This window comes from Panthera leo, chromosome B3, assembly GCF_018350215.1.
Source record: "Panthera leo isolate Ple1 chromosome B3, P.leo_Ple1_pat1.1, whole genome shotgun sequence".
NCBI classification, from domain to species: domain Eukaryota; kingdom Metazoa; phylum Chordata; class Mammalia; order Carnivora; family Felidae; genus Panthera; species Panthera leo.
In genome coordinates this window covers 136,289,910-136,316,675 of record NC_056684.1, presented here as the reverse complement: position 1 = coordinate 136,316,675, position 26,766 = coordinate 136,289,910, and the positions used below count along the sequence as shown (strand labels likewise).

Below are 26,766 nucleotides of genomic sequence, written 5' to 3'. Positions count from 1 at the left end.
AACTGGGTCCTAGAACAATCTCAATAATTGAGCTTTGGTTAATGAGGCCTGTGCTTGAGACACAACATTCAGGGGCACCTGGGTGGCTCAGTTGGTTAAGCGTCTGACTTCAGCTCAAGTCATGATCTTGCGGTCCGTGAGTTCGAGCCCCACGTCGGGCTCTGTGCTGACAGCTCAGAGCCTGGAGCCTGCTTCGGATTCTGTGTCTCCCCCCTCTCTCTGCTCCTCCCATGCTCATGATCTGTCTGTCTGTGTCTCTCAATAATAAATAAATGTTAAAAAAAAAAGATTTTTTTTTAAATCCGATGGCACACCAGAGCACGCACAGGAGCAGAGCAGAGCAGATAAGCAGATACGTCGCGTATGAAGTCAAGCTTCCCTCATACGTTGGTTTCTGAGGTCGGGGTCCTGTGTTTGCTGGCCAGCACAATCTTTTGTTTTGTTTTGTTATTTGGATTTCAAAGCTACGCAGGGAAGCAGGACCAGCCACTTGATTCCAGTCTCGTCACTCCCTGTGGGAGGGTAGCTGGCCACAGTACACATTTGTTACTGGGCTGTGTTTTTACCTCGGGTTTATTCCTTCAACAACAGAGTTGAAAGCGGGTTTGGGTGCCTCTCCTGCATGATCCTCTCTGTTGCGTAAAAGGAAGTGATTCCTTTATTCAAATACCCAACGTGAAAAATGTGTTTGATCCAACAGGAACACATAGAAAGCAACTCTATACTCGTCTAACACCATGTTTGGAGCTAAAAGAGAAAGAAAGGGGTGCAAAACAGATGAAGCCCCTGCCTGGATGAGCTTATGATCTAAGAGGAGAAACAAGATATGCAAACCGCTAAGTACAGCTTCATGTAATGACCATGATGATACGCTTTAAAACCAAAACTGATTGTAGTCACTCAAGAGTCATTTCTTTTTTTAATGTTTATTTACTTTTGACAGAGACAGAGCACGAGCGGGGGAGGAGCAGAGAGAGAGGGAGACACAGAATCCGAAACAGGCTCCAGGCTCTGAGCTGTCAGCACAGAGCCCGACGCGGGGCTCGAACCCAAGAACTTTGAGATCATGACCTGAGCCAATGTCGGACGCTTAACCGACTGAGCCACCCAGGTGCCCTACTCAAGAGTTATTTCTAAGGTAAAGACGGGGAGTGTGTGGTGTAACTTACATCCATGGGTAAATCAAATCTGTATGCTACTCACTCCTTCCCCTTAGAAAGACAGGGAGCAGAAGGATTAAGACCCCTGGTGGATGCTTGCCGTTCGTGGAGATTGCATCAATGAATCTTTAGCCATCCAAGGTATTCCCGGAATTATTTGGGGAGTAGGAATGAAAGTCTCCCCCTCTGAGAGAAAGGGGAGAGAAGCGTTGGCCAAAACACAAGGCCTGATAGTGGAAAGACTTTTAAAGACAGTGACGTCCAATATTCAGTGTTGAGTTGTTGGCTTTGCTGATTTGTAAAGGCCCCTCCTCTGCCAATAAACCTTAAATAAAACCTGTCCTTCCCCCAGACAAAGGTACTGTGTCCTGTGAGTGGGGCTTCTTCACCGTGAAGGATGACATTCATTTTTGCATCTCCCGGCGTGTCTGGCACTTGGCAAAAAAAATGATGAGTATCTATCAGAAGAGAGAAAAAATAGAAACGCTTAATGAAAGGACACAAATGAGACAGTGAATAATGGTCCGCTAGCACAAGGGTCTCTCTAGATCTCGCATTCAGGTACAAATTGGAGATACAGAATGCACAGCGAGGTGCTTCCAGAGGGTTTGGGTGGGGAGATGAAGCCGAGCTTTTGTTAATTTCTATTTGGAGACGCGGCTATAAATAGATGCTGTGGCCCAAAAGACTCAGAAGTGAGCCCCTGTGAGAATGGCTCACATTCAGGATGAAATGGACTCAGCCGGTGTCAAATGCCTTTCCACAATTTCTCAGCCAGACCGTGCAAGGATCTCTAACGCTGTGCACCGTGATAGCGTCTGTCTTGGCAGACAGAGGGAGGCGGTCCACTGCCACCTGTTTGCAACAACACGCACCAATGCTCCTTCCTGACTCACGCTGGCTCACTGTTTCATAAGAGGGGGCAGCTCCATTTCTCTCCCTGTGGCACCACAATAATTATTGAGAACAATAATTCAAACAATGAGAACTTACAATTCTCTGGTGACAATGCAAAAGTGCCGTTGTTTACAGCAAAATAGTCTCCCAAGTGTTGGGTAATGGGAACCATTATGTTCTGCTCCAGTTTGCATGGCACGCGTAAACCATGGCTGTGAATGAAATTACAATCACTCATTCATTCATTCACTTCTGCATTCATTCAGCAATACTAATAGAACACCAGTGAGTGGCAGGCAGTGGGCCCTGTAGGGTCTAGGGTCTGGCTTTATTCCCTCCCACATCTTGACCCAGAGGTAGGGTCTGCCAGAACAATGGCCATTTGATGCTGGCCTGTAAGGGAGTGATAACACGCATCGCAGACACCTAAGAACCTTCTGGCCACCATGCTTGATGAGTCACAATATATATGCGTGCTCAGGTTTCAAACCAGAAACCTCTCCACAGGCACGGCACCATGGGCCGGATCTGGATCTGAGTCCTAATCCGAACCGACTGACCCGGAACTTCTCTCCAAACCTCTACTGGAGGAGGTAAAATGGAAATGAAGTAGGTCCTCGAAGATCATTCGAACAACAGGAAATAGGAGGGCTTGATGGATTTAGAAACTAAGGCAGAGTTTAAGACTAGGCAATCTAGGGGCACCTGGGTGGCTCAGTCGCTTGAGTGTCCGACTTCGGCTCAGGTCACGATCTCACGGTTTGTGAGTTCGAGCCCCTCATCGGGCTCTGTGCCGACAGCTCGGAGCCTGGAGCCTGCTTCGGATTCTGTGTCTCCCTCTCTCTCTGCTCCTCCCCTGCTCACATGCTGTCTCTCACTCTCAAAAATAAAGATTAAAAAAAAAATAGGCAATCTATGCTACTCCATGAAAATTGTTATTACTCAGAGCACAGCATGCATTAAATGGTAAGCATAAGCACATAAGATTAGCTTCTCTTCAAATTAGTTCCGAACCCATGAAACAATTTCAGGAATACTATAACCTTTCAAACTCCGTATTCGGCGGGTACGTTGCAACGGCGCCCAGAGAAGAAATCAACGCGCGCACAAATTGTCCACCCGCATTCAGCAGTGACTACACTACCAACACGCATGAGCCCAGACACAAACAAGGCCTACTTAACAGTTTCTAGTTTGTTGCTAAGAAACCGTGACTGCCTGGTATGAGCGTATGACCACTCTGTGTCTTGTGTCAACTCATTATGGCCACATAATTGGAGTGAACTTAACACCGGAGAAGGGAATGTGGCAATGCATTTTCATCACCTATACAGTTAGTCTATTATTGTCCCAAGGCCTAAAAAATATTTTTCCAGAACGAGGGGAAAGAACAGAGAGGTCAAGGAAGAATCGAGATCATGTGGAGGAACGGCAAAGGATTCTTGACATGACAATCCACAAAAGCCTACCCACTGGGTGACAGCAAATCATCTGCTGTTCTCTTTCCGTTTCAAGTAGTGGCTCTCATGTTGGTCAAGCACGGACACTTACATTACATCCGTAGACCGGGAGAGTGAGGGGCAACATTCCCATGGCTGTGCTCGTGCCGCCCTAAGCCACTCCCCTCTCCTTTTTTTTTTTTTTTTGATGTTGATTTTTATTTTTGAGAGAGAGAGAGAGAGCAGGTACATGAGTGGGGGAGAGGCAGAGAGAGAGGAAACACAGTATCCGAAGCAGGCTCCAGGCTCTGAGCTGTCCGCACGGAGCCCGACGCGGGGTTCGAACTCATGACCTGAGCCCCAGTCGGATGCTTAGCGCACTGAGCCACCCAGGCGCCCCGCCACTCCCCTCTCCTAATGGGCACATGGCTGCATTCTCCTCCCCAGGAGTGAGAGGGTCAGAGGTGATCGGTGTTTCCCGCTGGTAGTTCTGCCCCACCATCCAGCTTGTCCCAGGTGGCTGGGCATCCATTAGCCTGTCAGTGGCTCTAGTTCCCCAGAAATCCACAATCCCCCTGAGCCCCCAAACGCCCACGAGATGCTTTCTTTCTGAGTTTCTGAAAGATATGTCCCAAATCACTTCTCTTAAGAAAGCAAGTGGTCTTAAGATAACTCAACATTATTTGTTCACGCCCGCTGCTGGCTTTGAATTCCCTGACCCCATTTCACTGTCAGTTGTTTAAAACATCGATCCAGCAATGGCACGCTAGCCCTGGAGAGAGCACGAGAGACAGGTAAGTTAGCAAACGACAATTCAGTGTGGTGAACAACATGCTCGATGTAACACGTGGGGCTGGGGGGCCCCCAGATAAGGCACCTATTCCTGAAGGGGACCGGTGTGTCTGTGTCGGAGAAGGGGTCCTTGAGGAGGTGACGCCGAAGGGCTCAAACTGTGGCTTCTCCACTCGAGAGCACACTTGACCTCTGACCGTTGCATCCACCCTCTGCCTAGCCCAGAGCCTCCTACTTGGTGGACACGAACTCCCACGGCCTCGGACTAGCACCCACTCAGGCATCTCGGGCGACCCCTCACTGTCTCAGCCACTGCTTTCACCTCTCTCCAGCCTGCTCATTTCTAGAGCCCTGGGGGAGGCTTGTTTCTGCTTGTTGAACTTTGATTGGACAATTTTATAAAAACCAAATGGAAGCCACCTTCCAGGCTTCCACTGCGGGCCTAAGCAGAGCCTGGCACCCGGGGCGGGGGGGGGGGGGGGGGGGGGGGGGGGGGGGGAGGGGGAGGGGGGGGCCCATCAGTGTCCTGAGGCTCCTCAGACCAAACCCTCCTTTTTAGCACCTGGTGGGGGTTCTGGCCAGTGGGGGGTGGGGGGGTGCAGACGGCAGGGCGCTGTGTGGGCGTGTACACGCTTGTAGGTTTTATGGCGGGGTTTGGGGGGGGGGGCAGTAGTTTTCCAGAAAAGCAACGTAAGTGTCATTGGAACTCATTAAGTCAGAAAAAGGGAAAAAACACCTACTGTATGTGTTAGCTACGATTTGAATGACAACCTTTTAAAAAATATACCCGATGCTAGAAGCAAAACAGACGATGATGGGGTTTCGGAGTCACTTGTTAGGAATACCTAATTTAGCGCCTGCGTGGCTCAGTCGGTTGGGCGGCTGATTTCGGCTCAGGTCATGATCTCACAGCTCGTGAGTTCAAGCCCCGCGTCGGGCTCTGTGCTGACAGCTCAGAGCCCGGAGCCTGCTTCGGATTCTGTGTCTCCCTCTCTCTCTACCCCTCTCATGCTCATGCTCTGTCTCTCTCTCTCTCTCTCTCTCTCTCTCTCTCTCAAAAATAAATAAATATTTAAAAAAAATTTTTTTAAAAAGGAATACCTCACTTATAGAGCTTAGCACGTGCACTCTCCAGAGTCCCCTCTGTAGGGGGGTCAGCTCTGTACCTCGGGTTTTAATCTTCCTTAATCACCGCTTCCGTCCCTTTGCGTTTCTGGGAAGAACTTGAGCTGATGGCTAAGTTCCGTGGACACCAGTCCACTGTCCTGGCCCCCATATTTTTTTATTGCAACTCCCTCCCAGCTGAGCCTCCTGCTCTCACCAGGATCGTTGCCTCTGCTTGTGCTGGGTACGTGTTCATCCCTGCCTCTGTACCCTCGGTTATGCTGTTCCCCGGCCATGAATGTTTTTCCCTTTGCTCCTCTAATAGCAATTCGCCTTGCCCTTCAAAGTTCAATTTACGCTTTCCTCCTGGAACGATCTCGGATCACCTTAACGCTCCTCCCCACTCTAGTCCGGGTCTCCCCATTATGGATGCGCATGGTCCGTTCCAGTCTTCTACACTCCCTGTGTTTTGTGTCCCTGTTATGGACGTGGAAGGCAACACGGAGCAGGAAGCTCGTTGGGTTTGGCACTGAGCCTCAGATCTACCAGCTGTCAGCTGTGTGACCTTGGGCAAGTTACTTAACCTCTCTGGACTCCGTTTTCTCATCTATAAAAAAAAGGATAATAACACCTACTTTGCAGGATTGTGGCGATTACCCGAGATAATGGGCCTTAACATGCCTGTCAAGCAGGGAGCTTAAGAATGGTGGCCATTGGGGCGCCTGGGTGGCTCAGTCGGTTAAGCGTCCAACTTCGCCTCAGGTCACAATCTCGCGGTTCGTGAGTTGGAACCCCGCGTCGGGCTCGGTGCTGACAGCTCAGAGCCTGGAGCCTGCTTCGGATGCTGGGTCTCGCTCTCTGTCTCTCTGCCTTTCCCCTGCTCACGCTCTGTCTCTCTCTGTCTCAAAAATTAATAAAACATTAAAAAAAAAAAAAAAATGGTGGCCATTGACATTGATGACCTTGGAGGCCTCCTTCTTCTGGCCTTTCTCAAAGGACATGATTGATGAGAAATGGCTGGCCGCAGGAGGGGCAGGAAGGCAGACTCCTTCCCGATCCCAGTCCTGTCTGAAGATGCAAACCCCTCCCCCCTTCCCTCCTCCTCTCCCTCCTGCCACATGTGAAACGCCACTCACCTTTGTTGGCTTCTCAGATAAATTGTCCATTTGTGTCTCCTTCTCTCTCTGCCCCTCCCCCACTCGTGTTCTGTCTCTCTCTCTCTGTTTCAAAAATACACATTAAGAAATTTTTTAAATAAAAATTAAAAATAAAGACCATTGTATGTACATGTGTATATTTAAAGATCACTATTAGTGTGAACTTAAAAATTCATGCTGATCTTAATTTTTTTTTAGTGTTTATATTTGAGAGAGAGAGAGAGAGAGACAGAGAGAGACAAGGCACAAGTGGGAGAGGGGCAGAGAGAGAGGGAGACACGGAATCCAAAGCAGGCTTCAGGCTCCGAGCTGTCAGCACAGAGCCCGACGGGGGGGCTGAACTCACTAGCTGTGAGATCATGACCTGAGCCAAAGGGACACTTAACCGAGCCACTCAGGTGCCCCAAATTCATACCAGTGTTAAATATTTAACCTCGAGGCTCCTGAGACTATGTCAGGAACCCCTGGGATTTGGAGTATTCCTCAAGAATGCCAGGTAAGGCCCTAAAGCAATGGCCCTGGACGAGGGTGCTGCACAGGCCAGTCTGTGAAGGCCATGGCCTTCACAGCAGGGCAGAGTCCCTTCAGGAAGGAGTACCTTCTGTCCCCTCCTCGGAGCCCCAGAGCCACAGTGTCCCCTAGAAGGCGGAGAGCCACCCAGGTCAGCGGCGCTGAGCAGCGAGCGAACGATGCAAAACTCCAAGGGTCTGTCTCCCCACGTTGCTCTGGAGAGCAGAGCCAGGGTATGCTGGAGGGAGCCCCACATTTCATTTGTCTCAAAAAAATAAACGAGACATTTCTTGAACTTCATGGTTGTGGCAGAGACTATAGCAGTCACCCTCTCCTAGTTTGCAAGAGAGACTGGAGACGATGGCCATCCAGGACAAAGGACCTATTCCCCGGATCCTTTGCAGTTCGATGTGAGCAGAGTTTGGAGGTCCTGCCCTCAAGGAAAGGGACATGATCATAGAAGTTTACTGTCACTGAGCTCTGCTCTATGGAGTCACAGGCGTCTATGCTCCTGCTTTCCCTAGGACAGTGACTTCCTCTGAGGGGTCCGAGTTGGCTCCCCCTCTTATGTTCGCCTTCCAGTGGTTGCCAGGGGGTCCCGATGGGGTGAAGGCACCTGCAAAGGCCTAGGGGGAGGGAGTTTACTGGAGTGATGGATCTGTTCTGTATCTTGATTAGGGTGGAGGGTTACATGCGCTTGTACAAGCGTTCAAACTCACGGAACTATACACGGAAAGGGAGAAAAAGTTACTTTTACGGCATAATTTCAAGAATGAAATTAATGCACACACATGTATATGTCTATGTGGATACATGCGTGTTTATGCACTCCGTGAATACACACAGTGGTTAGCGTGTGCCTGACGGACAGAACGTGCTCTAGAAAAGGCTCCTCGCCACGTGCTCCGCAGCCCAGCAGCCTACGATTATCATTTGGCCTCTGAGGAGACAGAGGTTCACGCTAGAAGGTACATCAGCTATTTTGCTAAGGTGACTTCTCCCGCTCATAGTAAGACTTTACCAGTGGCGCGACCAGTGTTGGTTACACTATGATGCAAGCTCTTTTTGTGGAAGCTGAGTAGCACCACTCTAGAAAGCGTGGGCTGCGGTCACATTCGCGTTCTTGACAGGAGAGCATTGCAACAGCAGCCGCCGAGGGCAGAGACCGTGGCGTTGATCTCCGGGCGGCCAGCGCAGGTGCGGGACTGGCCGGCAGAGAGGAGACGTCAGGTCAGGCTTCTCCGGGAAGAAAACGAGGAGCTGAAGGGAGACAGGCCTGAGCACACAGCTCATCTGCTCTGTTTGACTGATGGCATTTACTGAGGGGCCGAGGAATAAATGACACACTCCAACGCGAGGCATGTTGAAATGCCAGCTGAACGGTGGCCCGAGAAGAGAGATCAAAAGGGGTGATGACCTGACAAACTGGTGTCTTTCCCTGATGCCAGAATTTCGCTTCTTCCACGTGCACCCCCCAAACGAGTCCTTCTCCCGAAGACCATACAGCCCGCTCCCCGCTGCCACCTGTTTTGAATCCAGAGCGCTTTGTCCCGCTTCGGAAAAGTCAGACAAGAGCTGGTCCATGACAAAGCAAAGAGACGAAGTGGGGGCGAAACTTGAGGCCACGATTGGGAACCCAGCACCCTGGCCCCAGCGCTGCCCTCGATAAGCCGGGTGGCCTCAGGCAGGTGTCCCCGTCACAGGGCCTCCGTTTCCCCAGCTGTGCCGTGGCGGGGGGGGGGGGGAGGGGGGGCTCTCAGCCTCTCTCACCTCCTGCCTCTCTCACCTCCGACCTCCTACCAGAATCCTCAGACTCGCCGGGACGGACCAAAATCATCACTCGTTGATGGGACCCTTTTCATCCTTCTTTTCCTGCCCACGACCTGCAACTCTGCGTAGGTAGGTCCTTTGCCAAAGGCCAGCAAGCTTTGGCCGGCCGGAAAAGCACATGTCCCTGCTGACAGGAAGTGCAGGAGCTGGACGCCTGGCTTCAGCCTCCCCTCCCTTCTCGAGTTCTGTCTCGGTGCCCTCGGCGCAGTCCCCAAGCCCAGCAAGGCGATCCATCATCCAGGCCGTTGCAAGAACTTCTGGCAGATTGCAGCAGCCTCTATTACTTGTATGTATAATTTATACGGCCCATTTCCACTGCCAGGGACACCTGATCTCGCACAGGGAAACGGGGAGCTCTGCCCTCAGAGACGTGTGCGCTCTCCGCCTACGGCCACGCAGGCGTGGCTCCCCCTCTTATGTTCCCCTTCCAGTGGTTGCCAGGGGGTCCCGATGGGGTGAAGGCACCTGAAAGGTTCCGGAAACCTTTCATCTTACCGGGGCACCTCCCCAGGCCAGGAACAATGGGACCTCGGAATAATAGGACGGTCACCCCAATTTCAAGGCTGCCCTCAGAGGCAGGGCCGTCAACCACATAGACGCTTTGTAGCCGCTGCAGAGTCGAACCTCGCCTGGAAAATATACGTGCACGGGCTCCGGGCCTGCCAGCCCGTCTGGGTCGTGGCAGAGACCGGGAGGAATAACATACGTAGAAGTTCTCTGTAGAACCCTATCCTCTGGCTCCTCAAAGTGTGGTCCCTGGACCAGCAGCATGGGCATCACCTGGAAGCTTGTAAGAAATGCAGACCCCTCTCCGGAATCCGATTGCGTGCAAAGGGCAGGATGGCAGGAGGCCCTTAGCAGGTGCAGTGACGGGAACGTAAGGAGTCAGGGAGGGACTCAGAGAACGGGACACGGAGAACAAGACAAAACGAGAGAGAAGAGTAGGAGATCGCTCCATGCTCCCTTCTGCCTGCCCTGGGTCACCTCCGCCCCATCTCTGCCCACCCCCCCCCCCCAGCCACCGAAGCCTCTGGACGTGAGCTCTCAAGTCAGCTGTTGACCAAAGGCCACCGAAGAGCGAGCGGACAGCTCCCGCTTCGCTTGCCGGAGACCAAAGGGGACAACCAACACAGATGGAAAGAGATGTCCCAAGGCCGGGGGCGGTGAGGGTCTCCCGTTCCTCCAGGAGGGCTGGGGGCGTCTCAGCCTGCTTCCAGACCAAGGCACATAGCAGGCAGAGTACCTAGAGACCCCAGACCGACATCGGCCAGTGCATGGGGGCAGCAGAAAGCAGTCGTATCCAGATGGCAGAGGGCGCAGATGACGAGGTCCTGCGGGCCGTCTCAGAGACCTTGCCTGTCCCTTAATGGGTAATATTCTTATTGCCCTGGATTTTCTATTAAGCAAGCTTCCTGACGTCACTTGAAGGTGAGGGTACTTGACCCGTGTTTCAAAATTTTCCAGCAATGCTGGGAAATGGACTGCATCACATTCGACAAAATTCTATTCAAGTCATTACCCAGGGAGAGGCATTATAATTGCACAGATGTAAGTGCTCCATTTCATGGGTTTAAAAATACCCCTTTCCAGGGCTGCGGCAGGCATTAAATGAGATAACGTGAGCACTGCTCTTGGCACGGGCTTCTTATTAGTCTTTTCCCTGCAGTCTTGCAGAGGAATCGAAAGCTTCGCTCTGGCCCAGAGGCCTCGTCCTTGGCCTCAGCCCTGGCAGCTGCATTCTAATGGCTGTGCTAATGGATGTTGCTGATCCGCAGGGATGGAGCCCCGGACCCAGATCTTAAAAGCCCCGAATCACGGCGGGTGGAGGTTTTTAGTTGTTTGGGGGTTTTTTTGTTTTTGTTTTTTTCCAGAAAGAGCTCTTCTATTTTTTCAAGCACCACAGGCAGCTCGGCCCTCTGCTTTCTGCAGCCAAAGGCTGTCCCTTGAGGAAATCAAGTTAAAGTCCTCGCAGACAGTGGTTTTAAATGCTCCTGGGGACGCATTCACGACCTAGAGGATATACACGAGTCAACATGGGATAAACAGTATGTATCGAGCGCTGACCACGTGTGAGAGATTAAATGACTGGCCCCAATTCCTCACCCCGCCCTGTACCCACATCGTCGCCATGGCCTCATTTGGGGCAGAGTAATTCCATACTCCTTGATTTGGGGCTTGACCGCGTGACCTGCTTTGGCCAATGGAAGAAGATAGAAGTGAGTGACAGCAAGACAGTTCCAAGCACGGGTCTTAAGGGGCCTCGCATGCTTCTGCCATCACCCCAAAAAGAACTCCCTTTGGGTAGCTGCTGCCCCATCAAGCTGGACTCCGGAAGAAACACACGTGGATCAGAGCCGCCCCTCCTAACCTGCAGTGAAACCTGTCAGTGAAAAAAACAAAGCTGCTGCTGTTGCCGTGTGACTCTTGAAGCGGAATCAGCCGGCCCAGCCAAAGCCTGAATCATCAGGACTGCCCCAGTCTGTCTACAGGGCCACAAGGGGGGGGGGGGGGGGGGGGGAATGATTGTTGTCTTAAGCCCCTGTAGTTGGGGATAGCTGATTATGCAGCATTCTTGAGGCTGTAGCAAACCCATACACCCTGTGATAGAAATGAAAAATAGAATGGGGGGGGGGAAGAAATAGGGAGAGAGAAGAGAACAGGACCGAGAAGTGGTGTCCCGTGTGCGCTCACCGCAGCTAAAGACTGGCACGGCCCCGTGGGGTGTTCTCAGCTACAGGCACACATCGTGATGACGGACCCTGGTGTCACATAGCCCGCTCGGGATCCTGAGAACCAAGGTCAAACCAAGCCCAGAAGGAGGGGAGTCTCAGGGATGCAGGAAAGGAAATGGAGGACTGGGAGCACGCAGGACCGCAAGGGTCCAGGAGGACCAGATCTGCGCTGGAGGAGAGAGAAGATCAGGGATGAGAAGTTACCCCTCACTGAGACACTGGCACAGCTTTGGAAGGCTGGACATGGCCAAGGCAGCAAGGGAGTGCCAGGACTGAGCCCATCTCCTGCGGTGGGAACAAGGCAGGTACCAGGTTTTAGGAGGGAGGAGCCTGAGAGAGCAGGAAGAAGTCTGGTAACTAGACAGAGCGTATTTGGCTTGTAGAATATCTAAATAAGTATGTGCTGAATACATCAATGAACTCCACTTTAACACAGGCTCCGCTAACCCCACTTTGGGGCCAGGAGGCTTCATTCCACAGACCAGTAGGTGCTTTTCCCAACTCCCCAGGACGGCAAGGAACAGACCAAGGGAACCCTAAAATAAGCTGGTCCCCTCCACGCAAAGGCCATTCCAGGAGGACACCAGCCTAGCTCCCGGGGGCATCGAAGAGGAAGACTGCAGGCGGAAGAAAGCCTTTCTCCTGGAAGCCTGGAGCCCACACCAGGGTGTGGCGTGGTTGTTGCTATGGATACTGATGCCGTCTTCATGCAAGGTTGTCCAGAGACTTCGCTTGTCTCCAAAATTCGGAAGAGCTGGCCCTACCGGGCCCGCATCCGGCAGGAGAGCATCTCAGATCCGACCCCTCCCTGACACCGGACGGGATCTCTCTGGGCAGGACGGGATCTCTCTGGGTTGCCCCAATCCCCTCCCCCACCCAGCCTCTGTTGCCATTTATCATGGCATTTGGACGGCAAATTTATATTCTCATATTTTTTATATTTGTTTCTTATATAAAAATACTATTTCTCAATACAAACGTCCATGAAAACTGGGACAATGAAAGATGCACGGTGAGGACCCTACGTGCCAATAAAATGAGAGAGAGGACTTGTATCGTGAACAGGAGGAAGGTTCCAGGTTGTTTAGAATGCAAAGGCCTGGGCAGGCCCCTGCTCGGTGAGCCCCGGGTCTGGGCGCACTGCAGACACCCCTCCCCGCAGCCCCTCAGTCCCCCTTGGCCAGTGAGGGAGGGCTGGGCAGGGTGAGGGGGTGTCTCCTCCCAAGCAAGAGGAGAGCAGACCCGGCCCACCTTCCAGCTCTGTCTCCTGGGAGAAGAAAGATAAAAGCCCCTAAAAGAGAAGAAATCAAATGGACAAAAGCCAAGAGATACCAAGCGGCTAGCACCCAAACCCAGTGCATTTGGGGGGGGGGGGGTCTTTATTCTTCCTATAAATACATCCCAGTTGCTCCCAAGGACCCAGACCTGCACTTTCCAGGAGTGTCAACCCCCAGCTCTAAGGGTGCTTTTGCAATTCCATACCCTCCAATGGATCTCCCAGGTTCCCGAAATAAACACCCATGTCTGATTATCACATTTTTCTTTTAGAACATAGGAGGATCATAACATGTACCGAAAACCCTCCAATTGTTCCCTATCTAACCGAGAGCAAGAGCCAAAGTCCCACAAGGCCCTGTGCCACCCACCCCCAACCCCCACACAGCCTCACCCTCACCTCCCCCCGTCCACCCCTCTGACCTCGTCTTCAGCCCTCACTCATTCCATTAGTCACATTCACTTCCTTGGTGTTCTTCAAACACCTGCTGCCCCAGGACCTTTGCACTTACTGTTTCTCACTGTACAATGCTCTTCCCCAAACTGCTACACGGCTCCCTCTGCTTCTCCAGTTCCTTTAGGTCTTTGCTCAAGTCCCACTTAAGCAGAGATGCCTTTATTGGCTCCTCTGTCTACATTCACTGTTCCTCTCACTCCACTTTTCATTGCCTCAACACAATCCGACGTGTTAGGTACTTATGTGTTTGCCTTTCTAATTTTCATCTCCCCTACACGACAGTAAAAACTTTTTTTGTTGTCACTGCTTTTTCTCCAGTGTCTGTAGCCGTCCTTTTTGGTACGTAGACATGGCCAATAATTATCTGCTGAACGAATAAATGAATGAGCAGCACTAGAGACAGGCACCGAGGCCAGACGTTGGTAGGACTTCTGGTAGCTTAAGACCTAGGGAAGGGCACACAGTAGGTCCTACAAGTAGCTCAGAGCCCAAAATCTGGATGCAGCCAGGCCTCAGGGGCTTCTAGAAAGGAGAATACAGAAAGGGCTCTCTCTTTCTCTCACTCTCTGGTTTCTTTCGGCACATTTGCTCCCACTCCCCCTTATCGGCAGCCTCTCTTACTCGGCCCACAGGGACAGGTCAAAGAGAACTAAATAAACAGCTGCCCCATTTCCCATGTTACTGTAGACCCGGCTGTCCAGTTAGTTCTCTGTTTTGCTCTTTCCAGATTTCCAGGGAAAGAACCCCGCTTGGGCCCGAGTTGCCAAGTGCCCACCCAGGTCCCATCGCTGTGGTCCAGGAAGTGAGGCCATGTTCACAAACATGGATTCCGGGAGCCCTCCCTGTGAAGGGAGAAGAAACAACATTTAATGGCATGCCTGAGAGCAGGGGAGACATCCTAAAAAAGAAGGTACTGGAAAACCCCTTTCACTGTGAGATTTCTGCTCGCCCAGTAGGAGAATGGAGTAGAATGTTTGCTCCAATGAAGGGAGCCACCCTTGCAGCCCATTCAGCTTGAGATTCGTGCCAAGCCTTTTCCAGCCCTCAGAACAAATCTCCATCCCAGCCAAGCAGGTGTGGTAAATGCGTCTCCTGCCCACATGCAAGTAGGCTTCCGTTTGAGGTGCCGCCTCAAGGGGGCACTCAAACCCAGGGCTCTAACTCTCCCCCAGATCCCCTCCACTGGGTGGCTGCTGGTAATGGTAAGAGGGTAGGACCTAAGGGCTCAGGAATCTTGGCTCGGCGCCCAGTGCTGCCACAATCTCTTGAAGGATGACACATGCCAGGCAAATTCATTCACGCTGTTATGAGTTGGATGATTGACTCGCATCGCAGTGTAATTTCCAGAAAAGCAAAGGCAGGAGGCCTCAGCTAGAGGCAGGCCTGAGGACTACACTGCAGTCAGGCAAAATGGGGAGAAAAGCGTGCATCGGAGACGTGAACAGGGGTTAGTGGTGGGAAGCCAAAGGGCTCTGATTTTTTTTTTTTCCACTTGGTGTATCTAGAATGTCTAAATGTTCTCATGAACATGAATTCTTATATAATTCACTCGGTAATGCCAATCTGGGGTTCTTGTCAGCAGGGGACTATCCTGAATAAAGGCGTTTGGGACATCGTGTGCAAGTCTACAAAGGTGGCCAGATGTCTTCACTTCTCTTGAGTGAACCGTTGGAGTGGAGTCGATGGGTTGCACCGAATCTACAGGCCAGCATGCAAAGCGCTGGCACCTGAAAATTCTGTCTTCCAACCCGTGAGTATGGCGTAATCTCTCCATTTTCGGGCAGGGTCCCTTCGATTTCCCTCAGCAGTATTTTTCGGGTTCGATGCACATGTCTTGCATGCCCTTTGATAGTATATTCCCGAATGGTTTCCAGTTCCGACGCTGTTGTGTCATTTGAAAACCTTTTGAGCTTATGAAGTGTCATTTTGACTTTCGCTGCCATGCTGGTTTTTGTAAATACAACCGATTTGGACAATTTTGTTGAGTTCACTTGTCAGTTTTAGCAGCTTTGGGGGCAGGGAGTCCTTAGGACTTTGTAACGTAAACAATCATGTTATGCACGAAGAAAGCTTTACTGCTCCCTCTCCGACCTTCATGCCTTTCTCCCCACGCACTCCCCTTTTGTCACTATGCGGGGTGGGGGGGGCGGGGGGGACCTCCGCAGACACTGGATAGAACCGGTGAAAGTCCACATCCCCACCTCCTCCCAACCTGAAGATGAATGCGCTCAGTATATTCAGTATATTGGCACAAAGAATTATATTTGTTGTTGATTTTCTTCATAGAAAACTTTTGTAAGATCGTGGAAGCTTCCTTGGGGCGCCTGGGTGGCTCAGCTAAAGTCGCTGGACTTTAGCTCAGGTCATGATCTCATGGCCTGTGGGTTCGAGCCCCGCATCAGGTTCTGTGCTGACAGCTAGGAGCCTGGAGTCTGCTTCGGATTCTGTGTCTCCCTCTCTCTTTGCTCCTCCCCCACTCATGCTGTCACTCTCTCTCTCATTCTCTCTCTCTCTCTCTCTCTCTCAAAAAATAAATAAACATTAAAAAAAAAAAGAAAAGAAAAAGAAAAAAAAGATTCCACTTCGGGGAGAGCCAAAAGTGCCATTAAGTTAAATCTCAGTTTGGTGCTGTGGGGCTTAGCATAAGTGACTCTATTTAGGCCCGTTGTCTGCTTTTTAGAATTTATAGTCCATTTCCCTTTTAAAGAAATTGTGTCTCTAACGAGCAAAATCTTCCTATAAACAGTGGTAAATCGTATAAATCCAGTAAAATAGTCTTATACCATTTTTAAATTTAGGCATTCTTTTTTTTTTAATTTTTTTTTCAACGTTTTTTATTTATTTTTTTGGGACAGAGAGAGACAGAGCATGAACGGGGGAGGGTCAGAGAGAGAGGGAGACACAGAATCGGAAACAGGCTCCAGGCTCTGAGCCATCAGCCCAGAGCCTGACACGGGGCTCGAACTCACGGACCGCGAGATCGTGACCTGGCTGAAGTCAGACGCTTAACCGACTGCGCCACCCAGGCGCCCCTTAAATTTAGGTATTCTTAAATACTTATTTGCAAAGTTGGTTGACAAATAGAATCTTTTTCAACTTTATAATCACAAGATTAAATCTCTGACTGAAGTACACCATTAAAATTGGAATCTGAATTCTGTCACACGTACCAAGTTCTTACACACAAGTTAAATACTCAATATGCACAAATTGTTCTTAAAATGAATGCCCCAAATAAGATTTTCATTGGTTCATTTATTTTCTGTTTTCTTTCAATAATTATAAACATCCCTAAGATCCCTAGGTTTTTTTAAGTTACTGGCTAAGAGGATAGTTTTTAACAGGATGCTACTGCCCCCTAGAGGACATCTTGGAGATTTTCATTTTATTTTATTTTATTTTATTTTATTTTATTTTATTTTATTTATTTTACTTTTTATTTTACTTTATTTTACTTTGCTTTGCTTCACTTTACTTTATCTTGTTTAGTTTAGTTTAGCTTAGTTTAGCTTAGTTTAATTTAGTTTAATTAGGCACAATGACGGACGTATGTTACCAGTACCTATGTACTTAGGGACCAGGGATGCAGGACCATCTCTCACAGCTACAAGTTATCCTGTAGAAATTTCAAAAGTCCCTTCATGTAAACAAAAAACTAATAACTGTCCGAGCCTAGAACGTTACCGTATTTTATACGTATTTTTTTGTAGTTTTAACGTAGATAGAATTTTTCAGTAATTGCAACTTTCTTGCAAATCAGGGAGATTGTACTTTGGTTTGGTCTGAACTTTACCAACTGAACTTTACCACCATGTGTGACATTGTCATTTATACTAAATATATATTGTGAACTTAGAACAAGGTTCCCGGCCTCACATTTCCTCGAATTCCTGGAATTTCCTGAGCCGTAAGAGCACCGGGAGAATCTTTCTTTTGTCATAATATTTGGTCTCTTGTCCTCAATTCCTGAAGTCACTTCAGGGCCATGAAGGTGAAGTGTCTGTCTTGTTATTCACAACAACCCCCTCAAACACCGCTAAGCTTTTGTTAATGTGGCAACTCCTTTTGGAAATCTCCTAAAGGGGTGGGGTGCACTGAGACCAGAGCAATGAACTACAAAGTACACGGCTGGAACTTTCAGCCCCACCCCCTCATTTCCAGGGACCGGTGAGGGACTGGAAGTTGAAGCAATCACCGATGGTCAATGATTGATTCAATCATGCCTAAGTAATGAAGCCTTTATAAAACCCCCCGACGAGAGGGTCCAGAGAGCTTCAGGTTTTGCTGAACCAGAATGCTTTCAACCTGCCGCCGGGCCAGGCCCCGAACTCCGTGAAGACAGAAGCTTCTTTGCTGGGGACGTCGCTCCTGATCTGGCAGTTGATTCATAGCTTGACTGTCTTTTGTAACAAACTGGCAATCTAGCGAGAAAACCGGTTCCCCGAGTCCCGTGAACGGCTCTAGAAAATTAATCCAAACCCAAGGAGGGGGTCATGGAAACCTCTGATTTATCGCCACTTGGGCAATATCACAAAGTAACAATCTGGACTTGAAACTGGCATCTGCAGTGGAGAACTGTCTTGTGGGACTGCGCTCTTAACCTATGGGATGTGACCCTATCTCCCCGGAGATATGTCCGGACTGAGTTGAATTGGAGGACACCCAGCTGGTGTCAGAGAATGACTTGGTGATGCGGAGGAAAATTCCCCGCACGTCATAATTGGTGCCAGAATTATATACCATTTTGGAAAATCGTGTTGCTGGGGGCAATGTTATTCATGGTACTTGAATCGGTCTGTATTTGCAGCTGCCACATTCATGGTAACTATATATAGATAAATGGGTAAAGATACATAGATATGTTTCTGAAGCATTTGTTTCAAATTATCAAATATAAAAAATGTTAATAACTTTCAGATGAATATTACATTGTATCAAAGCTTAAATAGACATGGGGCGCCTGGGTGGCTCAGTCGGTTAAGCATCTGACCAGCTCAGGGGATGATCTCACAGTCTGTGGGTTCGAGCCTGGCATCGGGCTCTGTGCTGACAAGCTCAGAGCCTGGAGCCTGCTTCGGATTCTGTGTCTCCCTCTCTCTCTCCTGCTCAATGCTCTGTCTCTCTCTGTCTCTCAAAAATAAATAAATGTTAAAAAAAAAAAATTTGAAAAACTTAAATAGACACAAGCAACTTATTCATTATATTTTTCTGGTATAATAGTGCTTGAGCACATAGATATTGAAATATGCGTTATTTTATTATAAGTAATTTCCTTTTATTTCTCTTTCGTATTGCAGTTTGGGCGATATATTGCATGTAGCTAGATGATATTATCTATGAATTTCATTTCAGGATAGTGGAAAGCATTACAAAGTATCTTTAAACTTCATAAAAATAAGTAGTCATGGATCAACAACTCTGATACCCCTTTTATATCGTGGAACTGAAAAATTAAGTAAGTGGATGATGGAAGGAAAGAGCAATGTTTTTCCCTACTAGAGTGGGAGTTAACAGATAAGAAAGAAGAGGAAGCAGGGTGCTTGGATGCTCAGTGGGTTGACCATCCGACTCTTGATTTTGGCTCAGGTCATGATTCCAGGGTCATGGGATCGAGCCCCACATCGGTTTCCTTGATGAACGTGGAGCCTCCTCGCTGAACATGGAGGCTGCTTAAGATTTTTCTCTCTCTCTCTGTCCCTCTCCTGCTGCCCCCCCCAAATTAAAAAAAAAGAAATGGAAGAAGAAGAGAGGAAGCAAGAACGATCCATGTGGTAATGCATTAGGGTCTGAGGTATCAGTATGAACTCTTGTTTAGTTCAACATTGATACAAGTGGTCACAAATGAAAATAACAGTATAGATAGGTGTACCCATATGGGTTAGTATACACGCGTATATTTCTTTGCTCTGTAGCTAAGAGGGTCTTAGAAGCTATGATAGCCCAGTAGCAATGAGCACACCTAGCTTGCACATATTGCTAATTACGTGCTCCAATAAAAGAAACCGGGACTCCAGTACTAGGACTGGGATGGGAAATATACAAAATAAGTCTGGAGCCGCTTGTAGTGCCACAAAGCAATGAAGTGCTAAACTCACACACACGTGCACACACACACACACACACACACGTGCACACACCCACCCACAGCTCAGAGCCCGGAGCCTGCTTCCGATTCTGTGTCTCCCTCTCTCTCTGCCCCTCCCCTGATCATGCTCTGTCTCTCTCTGCCACAAAAATAAATAAAAACATTTAAAAAATTTAAAAACTAAATTTCAATCAAAAGAGGAAGGTTTTTTGTTTTTTTTTTTTTGGAAATTGAAATATTTTTAAAGTTCATCTGAAGAATTAAAAGGTAGGAAGAGCCAGAATATTTTTTAAATTTTTTTTTAACGTTTTATTTATTTTTGAGACAGAGAGAGACAGAGCATGAACGGGGGAGGGGCAGAGAGAGAGGGAGACACAGAATCGGAAGCAGGCTCCAGGCTCTGAGCCATCAGCCCAGAGCCCGACACGGGGCTCGAACTCATGGACCGCGAGATCGTGACCTGAGCTGAAGTCGGACACCCAACCGACTGAGCCACCCAGGTGCCCCCAGAATATTTTTTAAACCTAAATCAAAATGAGCAGATATTAAATCGAACATAAGTTTATAAACGTTACAACAGGGTGATACTGTTGCCAAAAGAGATAGTTCATCGAAACAGAAAATTCCAAAACACCTATCCTGGTATACATCTACCAGTACGTGCATTTTGAATATAAAGATAGAATTTCAGGTCAGAGAGGAAATGAAAGATGATTTAATAAACGATATGAGAACAGCTAAGACATGTATAGGTATATGCAAAGCGCCCTGTATGTGCCAAACTGAATTCCAGATGGGCTTAAAAATGAAACCCCAGAAGAACCTAAAGTCAACACAGGTGATGATGTACCTGATAGCTAACGGGAACAACCCTTTTAAGCACACAAAGACAAAATAATAAAGGATCGGCAAATCTGTATAAGTATGAAAAAGTTTTGTGTTAAAAAGGGCAAAAAATAAGTAATGAACTTGAAACAAAATTCGGCAACATCCGTAAGAAGGGATTAAGAGAGTTAATATATAATTCCTATATATCTGCAAGGGGGAAAAAAAATAACACCTCCCTAGGAAAAAGAATGTGAGAAGGTAACTTACAAAGCAAGGACTGCACAAGCCTAATAAACTTAAAAATAGTTAGCCTCTGTTGGGACGCGTGCGTGGCTTAGTCGGTTAAGCATCGGGGCTTAGCTCAGGCCATGATCTCGCAGTTCATGAGTTTCAGCCCGGTGTAGGGTGCTGTGCTGACAGCTCAGAGCCTGGAGCCTGCTTCGGATTCTGTGTCTCCTTCTCTCTCTGTCCCTCTCCCACTAGTGCTCTGTTTCTCTCTCTCTCAAAAATAAATACACATTTTTTAAAAAAGCCTCTATTAACTTTAAAAATAAAACTGCCACATATTTTATCAGTAAAAATTGGTCTATTCAGGAAGAGCGGAGAATTACAATCCCTGACACAAAACCTATGGCAAAGCCATAGGCAAGCCTGGGGAACAAAGAAATAAGCTCTTTGGGTAATGGGTAAAAGGGAATGGGTAAGTTGGGAGGGCTGTTATATGAACAAAAAGTCTGTTGGCGTCAACTGGAAGTTCAAAGCAGACTGGCTCTTCATTGGCTCTGTGGTGTGGCTCTCTTTTTGGCTGGGCTGTTGCCAGAGTAGGCGGAAAACCTTCCTCCGCCTGGGGTAGTCAAGCAACAACTAAAGTAGTATCTACTTGGAAAGTAGGTCTCTTCCGGTTGGGGGTCTGCAATTGATGAGGAGCGGTAGGGCGTGAGAGCTCCCCCTGCTGGCCTCGCAACTCCATTTTAGCGAGGTTTCCTTTTATTTTCGCGCCTCATTAGTGGTAAAAGAAATGTAAATAAGTCACAATTTTCCACCTTTCACCGCAAATCTTTTCTTTTTTTTTTTTTTATTGACAAAGGTAACTGTTGGTGAGGAATAGGAAAAAAATAGATCTTCTCACATACTTCTGAGAGATGGGTAAACTGACACAATATTTTTGGAGAGCATCCTAACAATAAATATCAAGTTCCATAAGAAATGCATAGTGTCCGACCCAACAACTCTACCTGTAGGAACATATTATCAAAAAACTATCTGTGCATGGTGACCTAAGCACTTCCTGCCACGTATAAGAACTCATAAGAACTTATAAGCACTTATCAGCACTTATATGAACAAAAATTGGAAAGAATTTAAACCCTTGGGGGGTGGGGGTGCTGATACCTTGAACTACAGCACATTCACAGGATAGCTGTTTGATGATAAGTACAAAACACATACAAGTTCTAGAAAAGGCAAACGTGTAGGGACATAAAAACAAATGAGTGGTCGCCAGGGGCTGGGGTCCAGCAAGACTGACTACAAAGGAGCATGAGACAAGGTGTGGGGAGAGGGTGATGGTGTTGAAAATGCTCCGGGGCGCCTGGGGTGGCTCAGTCAGTTAAGCACGACTCTTGACTTTGACTTTGGCTCAGGTCATGATCTCATAGTTGGTGAGTTCAAGCCCCGCATCAGGCACTGTGCTGACAGCCTGGGCCTGCTTGGGATTCTGTCTCCCTCTCTCTCTGCCCCTCCACTACCTCTCTAGCTCTCTCTCAAAAAAAAAAATAAATAAAAATAAACTTGAAAAAAAAAAAAAAGAAAGAAAATGCTCCACGTCTGAGCTGGTGGTTCCTCGACTGTAAAAGTTTGCCCAAACCCATAGATGTGTCCACTGAAAGGTTGAATTTTACCGTGTGTAAATTATATCTCAATAAACTTGACTTTAAAGAAAATCCTGTGGAAGAATATTAAGCAGCCTGGGGAAATTTAAATGACCCATTAAATGGGGAGCTTGCAAGGTAGTGTGCACATTGTGATCGGAACTTGGTAAGGGGGGTTACGTTTTCAGAGTGTGACAGAAACTGGGCAACCTTGATGAGGTAGACTGGAAGGAAATGTGCCAAAATGTGTCTCCCTGTGGAAATGAAATTAAATGTGGTTGACTCTTGAACATGGGGGAGGGAGGGTTGGGGCACCAACACCTTACACAGTGGGAAATCTGCCTATAACTTTGACTCCCTCAAAACTTAACTAGTAATAGCCTACTGTTGACCAGAAGCCTCCCCAACCACCTAAACAGTCAATTTGCAGCTATTTTGTGTTGTATGCATTATACACCGCGTTCTCACAATAAAGTAAGCTAGAGAAAAGAAACTCACAAGAGGGGCGCCTAAGTGTCTCAGTCAGTTAAGCGTCCAACTTCCGCTCAGGTCATGAGCTCACTGTTCTTGAGTTCGAGCCACTAATCGGGCTCTGGGCTGACAGCTCAGAGCCTGGAGCCTGCTTTAGATTCTGTGTCTCCCTCACTCTTCCCCTCTCCTGCTCCTGCTCTGTCTCTCTCTCTAAAATAAATAAACATTTTTAAAAAATTTTTAAGAAAATCACAAGAAGATAAAATGTATTTACAGCACTGTCCTATTAAAAATCCGCATGTATGTGGATTTATGTTGTTCAAATCCATGTTTTTCAGGAGTCACCCGTATTTTTTCTTCACATTGTTATATTTCTTTGTTTCTTTATCGCTGGAAACCATTTCTCTGTTGTTCAGATGCTTTAGGACGCTTTTCTCTTTGACGGGGCCACCAAGAAGGAGGGAAACCACCAGCGGGCAGAAGAGCCAGGGGAGGAGTGGGGGGCTCAGCTGCAGGGACAGGCCAGCGGAGAAGCAGAGGAGTGGGGCTGCGGGGCGGGGCTTGGGGGCTGGGGCGGGGCGGGGCGGGGCGGAGGGTGGGGCGGGGCGGGGCGGAGGGCGGGGCAGGACTGGTTCTGGGTTTTGCTAGGGGCTGACCGCGCGGAAGGGCCTGCCCCGAGAGGGGCAGGCCGAGTTTCCATTGGAAATCAGGAAATCACCCCCGCTGGTGCTTAGATGTTTCTAGAGCTCCGCGAGGACAAGGAAGGCGGCACTATGATGAGTGAGTCTAGCTTTGCAGGGAGCTGGCAGCCTGGGCTGGGGTGGGGGGCAGGCCTCCCGGACCCCCAACCTAGGACGGGCCAGACGCCCCGCTGTTTTCCTCCGTTCCCTCCACCTATTACCTAGCTAACTCACTCTCCGTCTCTCTTCCCTTTTCGTGTCCCAAGAACGGGCGGCTGCCGCCGCAGTGGGAGGAGGTGAGTCGCCTGGATCCCCTGCGTAGCCGGGGAGGGGACTGCGGAGATGCGGGTTGGGAGGGCCGCCGGGGTGAATGTTAGGAGCAGAGAGCCGCGCTCACACTGCTCCCGGGAAGAGGACGCCTGATCCGGGGCCTGGCTGCACCCTTAGGCCTTCTAACGAGCGCGTAGAGATTTCCTTTGACTGGGGGTGTTGTTGATACAAACTGCAGTGGTATATTTCACCTCCCACATTTACACACCCACGCACACACAGTGACGGGCAGTGACTTCCCCGGTATCTCACTGCCACTTCCTGGGTGGGCCTCCCGTGACCTCTTTGTCCCCCACCTGACTCCACATCCCCCCCTTTCTCTTTGCTTTGGGACCCCCCCCCCCCACCACCAACGAGTTGCCGTGTCCCATCGATGTTCAGAGCAGACAGGCCCCTGAAACTGCCAAGGAGTTCGGGAGGGGTCCCTTCCCCTGGCCCGCGCCAAGACCCAGCACCTGTTCCCCGCAGTCGTGGCCGTGGGGGCCGTGCCCGTGGTGCTGGGCGCCATGGGCTTCACCGGGGCGGGAATCGCCGCCTCGTCCCTAGCGGCCAAGATGATGTCCGCCGCCGCGGTCGCCAACGGGGGTGGAGTCGCCGCGGGCAGCCTGGTGGCGACGCTTCAGTCGGTGGGTAAGTGTTGGGTGGGCGGTGGACAGGTCGGGGGAGGGGTGGGGGAGGGCAGGATAGTGGGGAGAGGAGCAGAGCCAGGAGGGCGTTCACCCCAGAGGCTAAGCCTGAGGGAGGGCTCAGCTCCCTCCAGTTCCGTGGTTCTCATCCTCCCGGGTCCTTTGTCCCTCACTGTCCTCTTTCTGGCTCCTTTTGAGTGAAGTTTGGTGAGAATGGAGGGGTAAGGGGCTCTGAGAGGGAGAAGAAGGGAAGGAGCCCAGGGCTCTGGGTACAGCCCTACCCAAATCTGACACGGGGGTGGCCTAGGTGGGTCCTTTCCCCTCCGGGCCTCAGTGGCCTCCTGTGTAAGGTGAGGGGACCGGTCGCTCACTGGATCTTTGGCTGACTGTCCTCTGTCTCTAACTTCCCATAGATTCACCCCCTCTCCTGTCTTTGCCACCTCCAGCATCGTCTCCCCAAAGTGGAGCCCTGGGGGTTTCAGAACCTAGTGGAGGGATCCAGGTCTCTGGGCCTCAGACATCCAGAGGGGTCGGGGCCACTGGCCACTGCAGGTTCCAGTACTCACCCTCTGTCTATTCCTCAGGGGCAGCTGGACTCTCCACATCATCCAACATCCTCCTGGCCTCCATTGGGTCAGCTTTTGGAGCCTTGCTTGGAGGCTCAAAAAAGGAACCTTCTTCCTCTTCCCCAGAAGAACCCGGGTCTGAAGGGGAACAGCCAGGAGAAACTGAATCCCAAGTTCAACCTCCAAACCCCCCGCTCAGTTCAGAGAAACAGGAGAAATAAAAATCATGTGTGGATGCACCTCCACGTCTTTGCTCCTTGCAGCCCTGTTGGGGGGGGCGGGGGGGGGGGACTGGAGTTTTCCAAATCACCCCATCCTCCCCACCTGCCTTGTGGAGGGGGTAGAGGCAGGCTAAGCACAGAATCAGTTGGCAGGAGGCTTTGATTCATCCTAGTCTCACAAGCGATGACCACATCCAGGCTGTATACACCCAGGACCATTCTTTGGCCTTCTGTGGGCCTCACTTTCCCCCCTCATTTAGTGATGGGGGTTGACAAAAGTTCCCATTGGGCAGCTGGGGTCAGGGGTAGCCAGGATACATATTGAGCCACTGACGACAGAGCACTTTGCCCTTCCTTATGTATGGACACTAGACATCCTGACTTTGAGGTCAGGCAGGGAAAGGCCAGTGTCTTGCTCATATCAGGATGTGAGCAAGACACTGGCCTTTCCCTGCCTGACCTCAAAGTCCTGTGGGGAGGCTGGCAAGCAAATCACCGGGACAACTTAGTATGTTGAATGTCACAGTGGGGCTCTGGGCGCTTCCAGGCAAGGAGACTGAATCACTAATGGTCACTACGCCGTGTCTGGAAAAATCCTCCAATTCCTACCCTGGCAACAGGTGCGATTGGTATCCCCTGTTTCCACTCAAGTCCACAGTGAGGGCTTACTTCCTGCCAGAAAGGTCTCTTCTCTGGAGTTGCTGTTTGTTTTTAAGAATGAGATATAACATAAATAGAAATAGAAATTCTACAACTTCTGCTTACACCCCAGTAAATAGTCTGGGGGCCTCTAGGGGCACCCTCTGCATTTTGTAGACTCCCACTTGTGGACGTATCCAAAGGAGAGGCCACTTAGGATGTAGAAAGCTGGAGAGAGCGTCACTCCCAACCTACAACACGAAAAATCCAGACAACCTACTGTCGTAGACTCTGGGTCTGGAGTTCAAGAGAGCGGACGCAGGATTGCAATGTGAGAGAGGCTAATGTCCAGGAGCAGACAAGAGCCCCGAAGAAGGGTCTTCGCTCCGTTTTTATTAAGATCGGAAGGCTTACAAGCGTGATGGACGTGCAAAGAGAGACAATGAAACCCTGACCGTTAGCTCATGGGCGTGAGGGAAAGGGGGTTTTGAAGATATGCGGTGTTAGGAGTTTGGGTCAATACAAAACAAAATCCTGGCACTGGGAGGAAGGTTGTTTACAGCAGGCATGGGGCGCCACCTCTGTTTACCTCAACTGGCCTAGGGGACAAGAAAGAGCATGCTACCTCCGGGTCAACAAGGCACCTTTCTTTTGCTATTAGTTCCTTTCCGGGCAACTCCGGCTGCCGTGGTCTACAGTCCTGTTTTCCTGTTTTGGTCCTTCCTGTGAAAGCACCTTTCTGCGATTGTGCTAAGTTGGGGGGCATTTCCGCCCTGAATCCCTAATCTTGTTCACCTCATTTTTGATGCTTTCATCCCAAGGCTTTTCTATTCCTATACCTTTGTCCTATACTGGGTGGCCTTTGCCCTGTTGACCCAATCTTGTTTACCCAAACTTGGGTGCGTTCATCCTGTGGCTTTCTAACTCTTTACGCCTTGTTAACCCATCGGTGCAGGCTCAGGGAATTCTTAAGCTCGTTCCCCCACGACCTACAGAAAGCAATTTTATAAAATGTATATCAACTTTAAAATAAAAATAAATAACGTTTCTTGAACCCCTCAGAGCTGGCCGGTCTGCTGGGTGCTCGCAAGAAAGA

The 26,766-nt window shown here is 49.5% G+C and overlaps 1 protein-coding gene across 1 annotated transcript; it reads left to right on the top strand.

Moving 5' to 3' along the window:
- Nucleotides 1–23,263: 23,263 nt before the first annotated feature.
- On the top strand, nucleotides 23,264–25,049 carry IFI27L2 (interferon alpha inducible protein 27 like 2). Its single transcript, XM_042940689.1, has 4 exons — nucleotides 23,264–23,388; nucleotides 23,555–23,584; nucleotides 24,087–24,248; nucleotides 24,829–25,049. The coding sequence occupies exons 1-4, from the start codon at nucleotides 23,343–23,345 to the stop codon at nucleotides 25,029–25,031; spliced, it is 441 nt and encodes a 146-aa protein (XP_042796623.1). The 5' UTR covers nucleotides 23,264–23,342; the 3' UTR covers nucleotides 25,032–25,049.
- Nucleotides 25,050–26,766: the final 1,717 nt, after the last annotated feature.

Bases quoted from the DNA above. Each gene is read 5' to 3' on its own strand.
- IFI27L2 (XM_042940689.1), top strand. From the start codon at position 23,343: ATGTTTCTAGAGCTCCGCGAGGACAAGGAAGGCGGCACTATGATGA. The intron at 23,585-24,086 runs GTGAGTCGCCTG...TGTTCCCCGCAG, and splicing joins TGCCGCCGCAGTGGGAGGAG to TCGTGGCCGTGGGGGCCGTG. The intron at 24,249-24,828 runs GTAAGTGTTGGG...TCTATTCCTCAG, and splicing joins GGCGACGCTTCAGTCGGTGG to GGGCAGCTGGACTCTCCACA.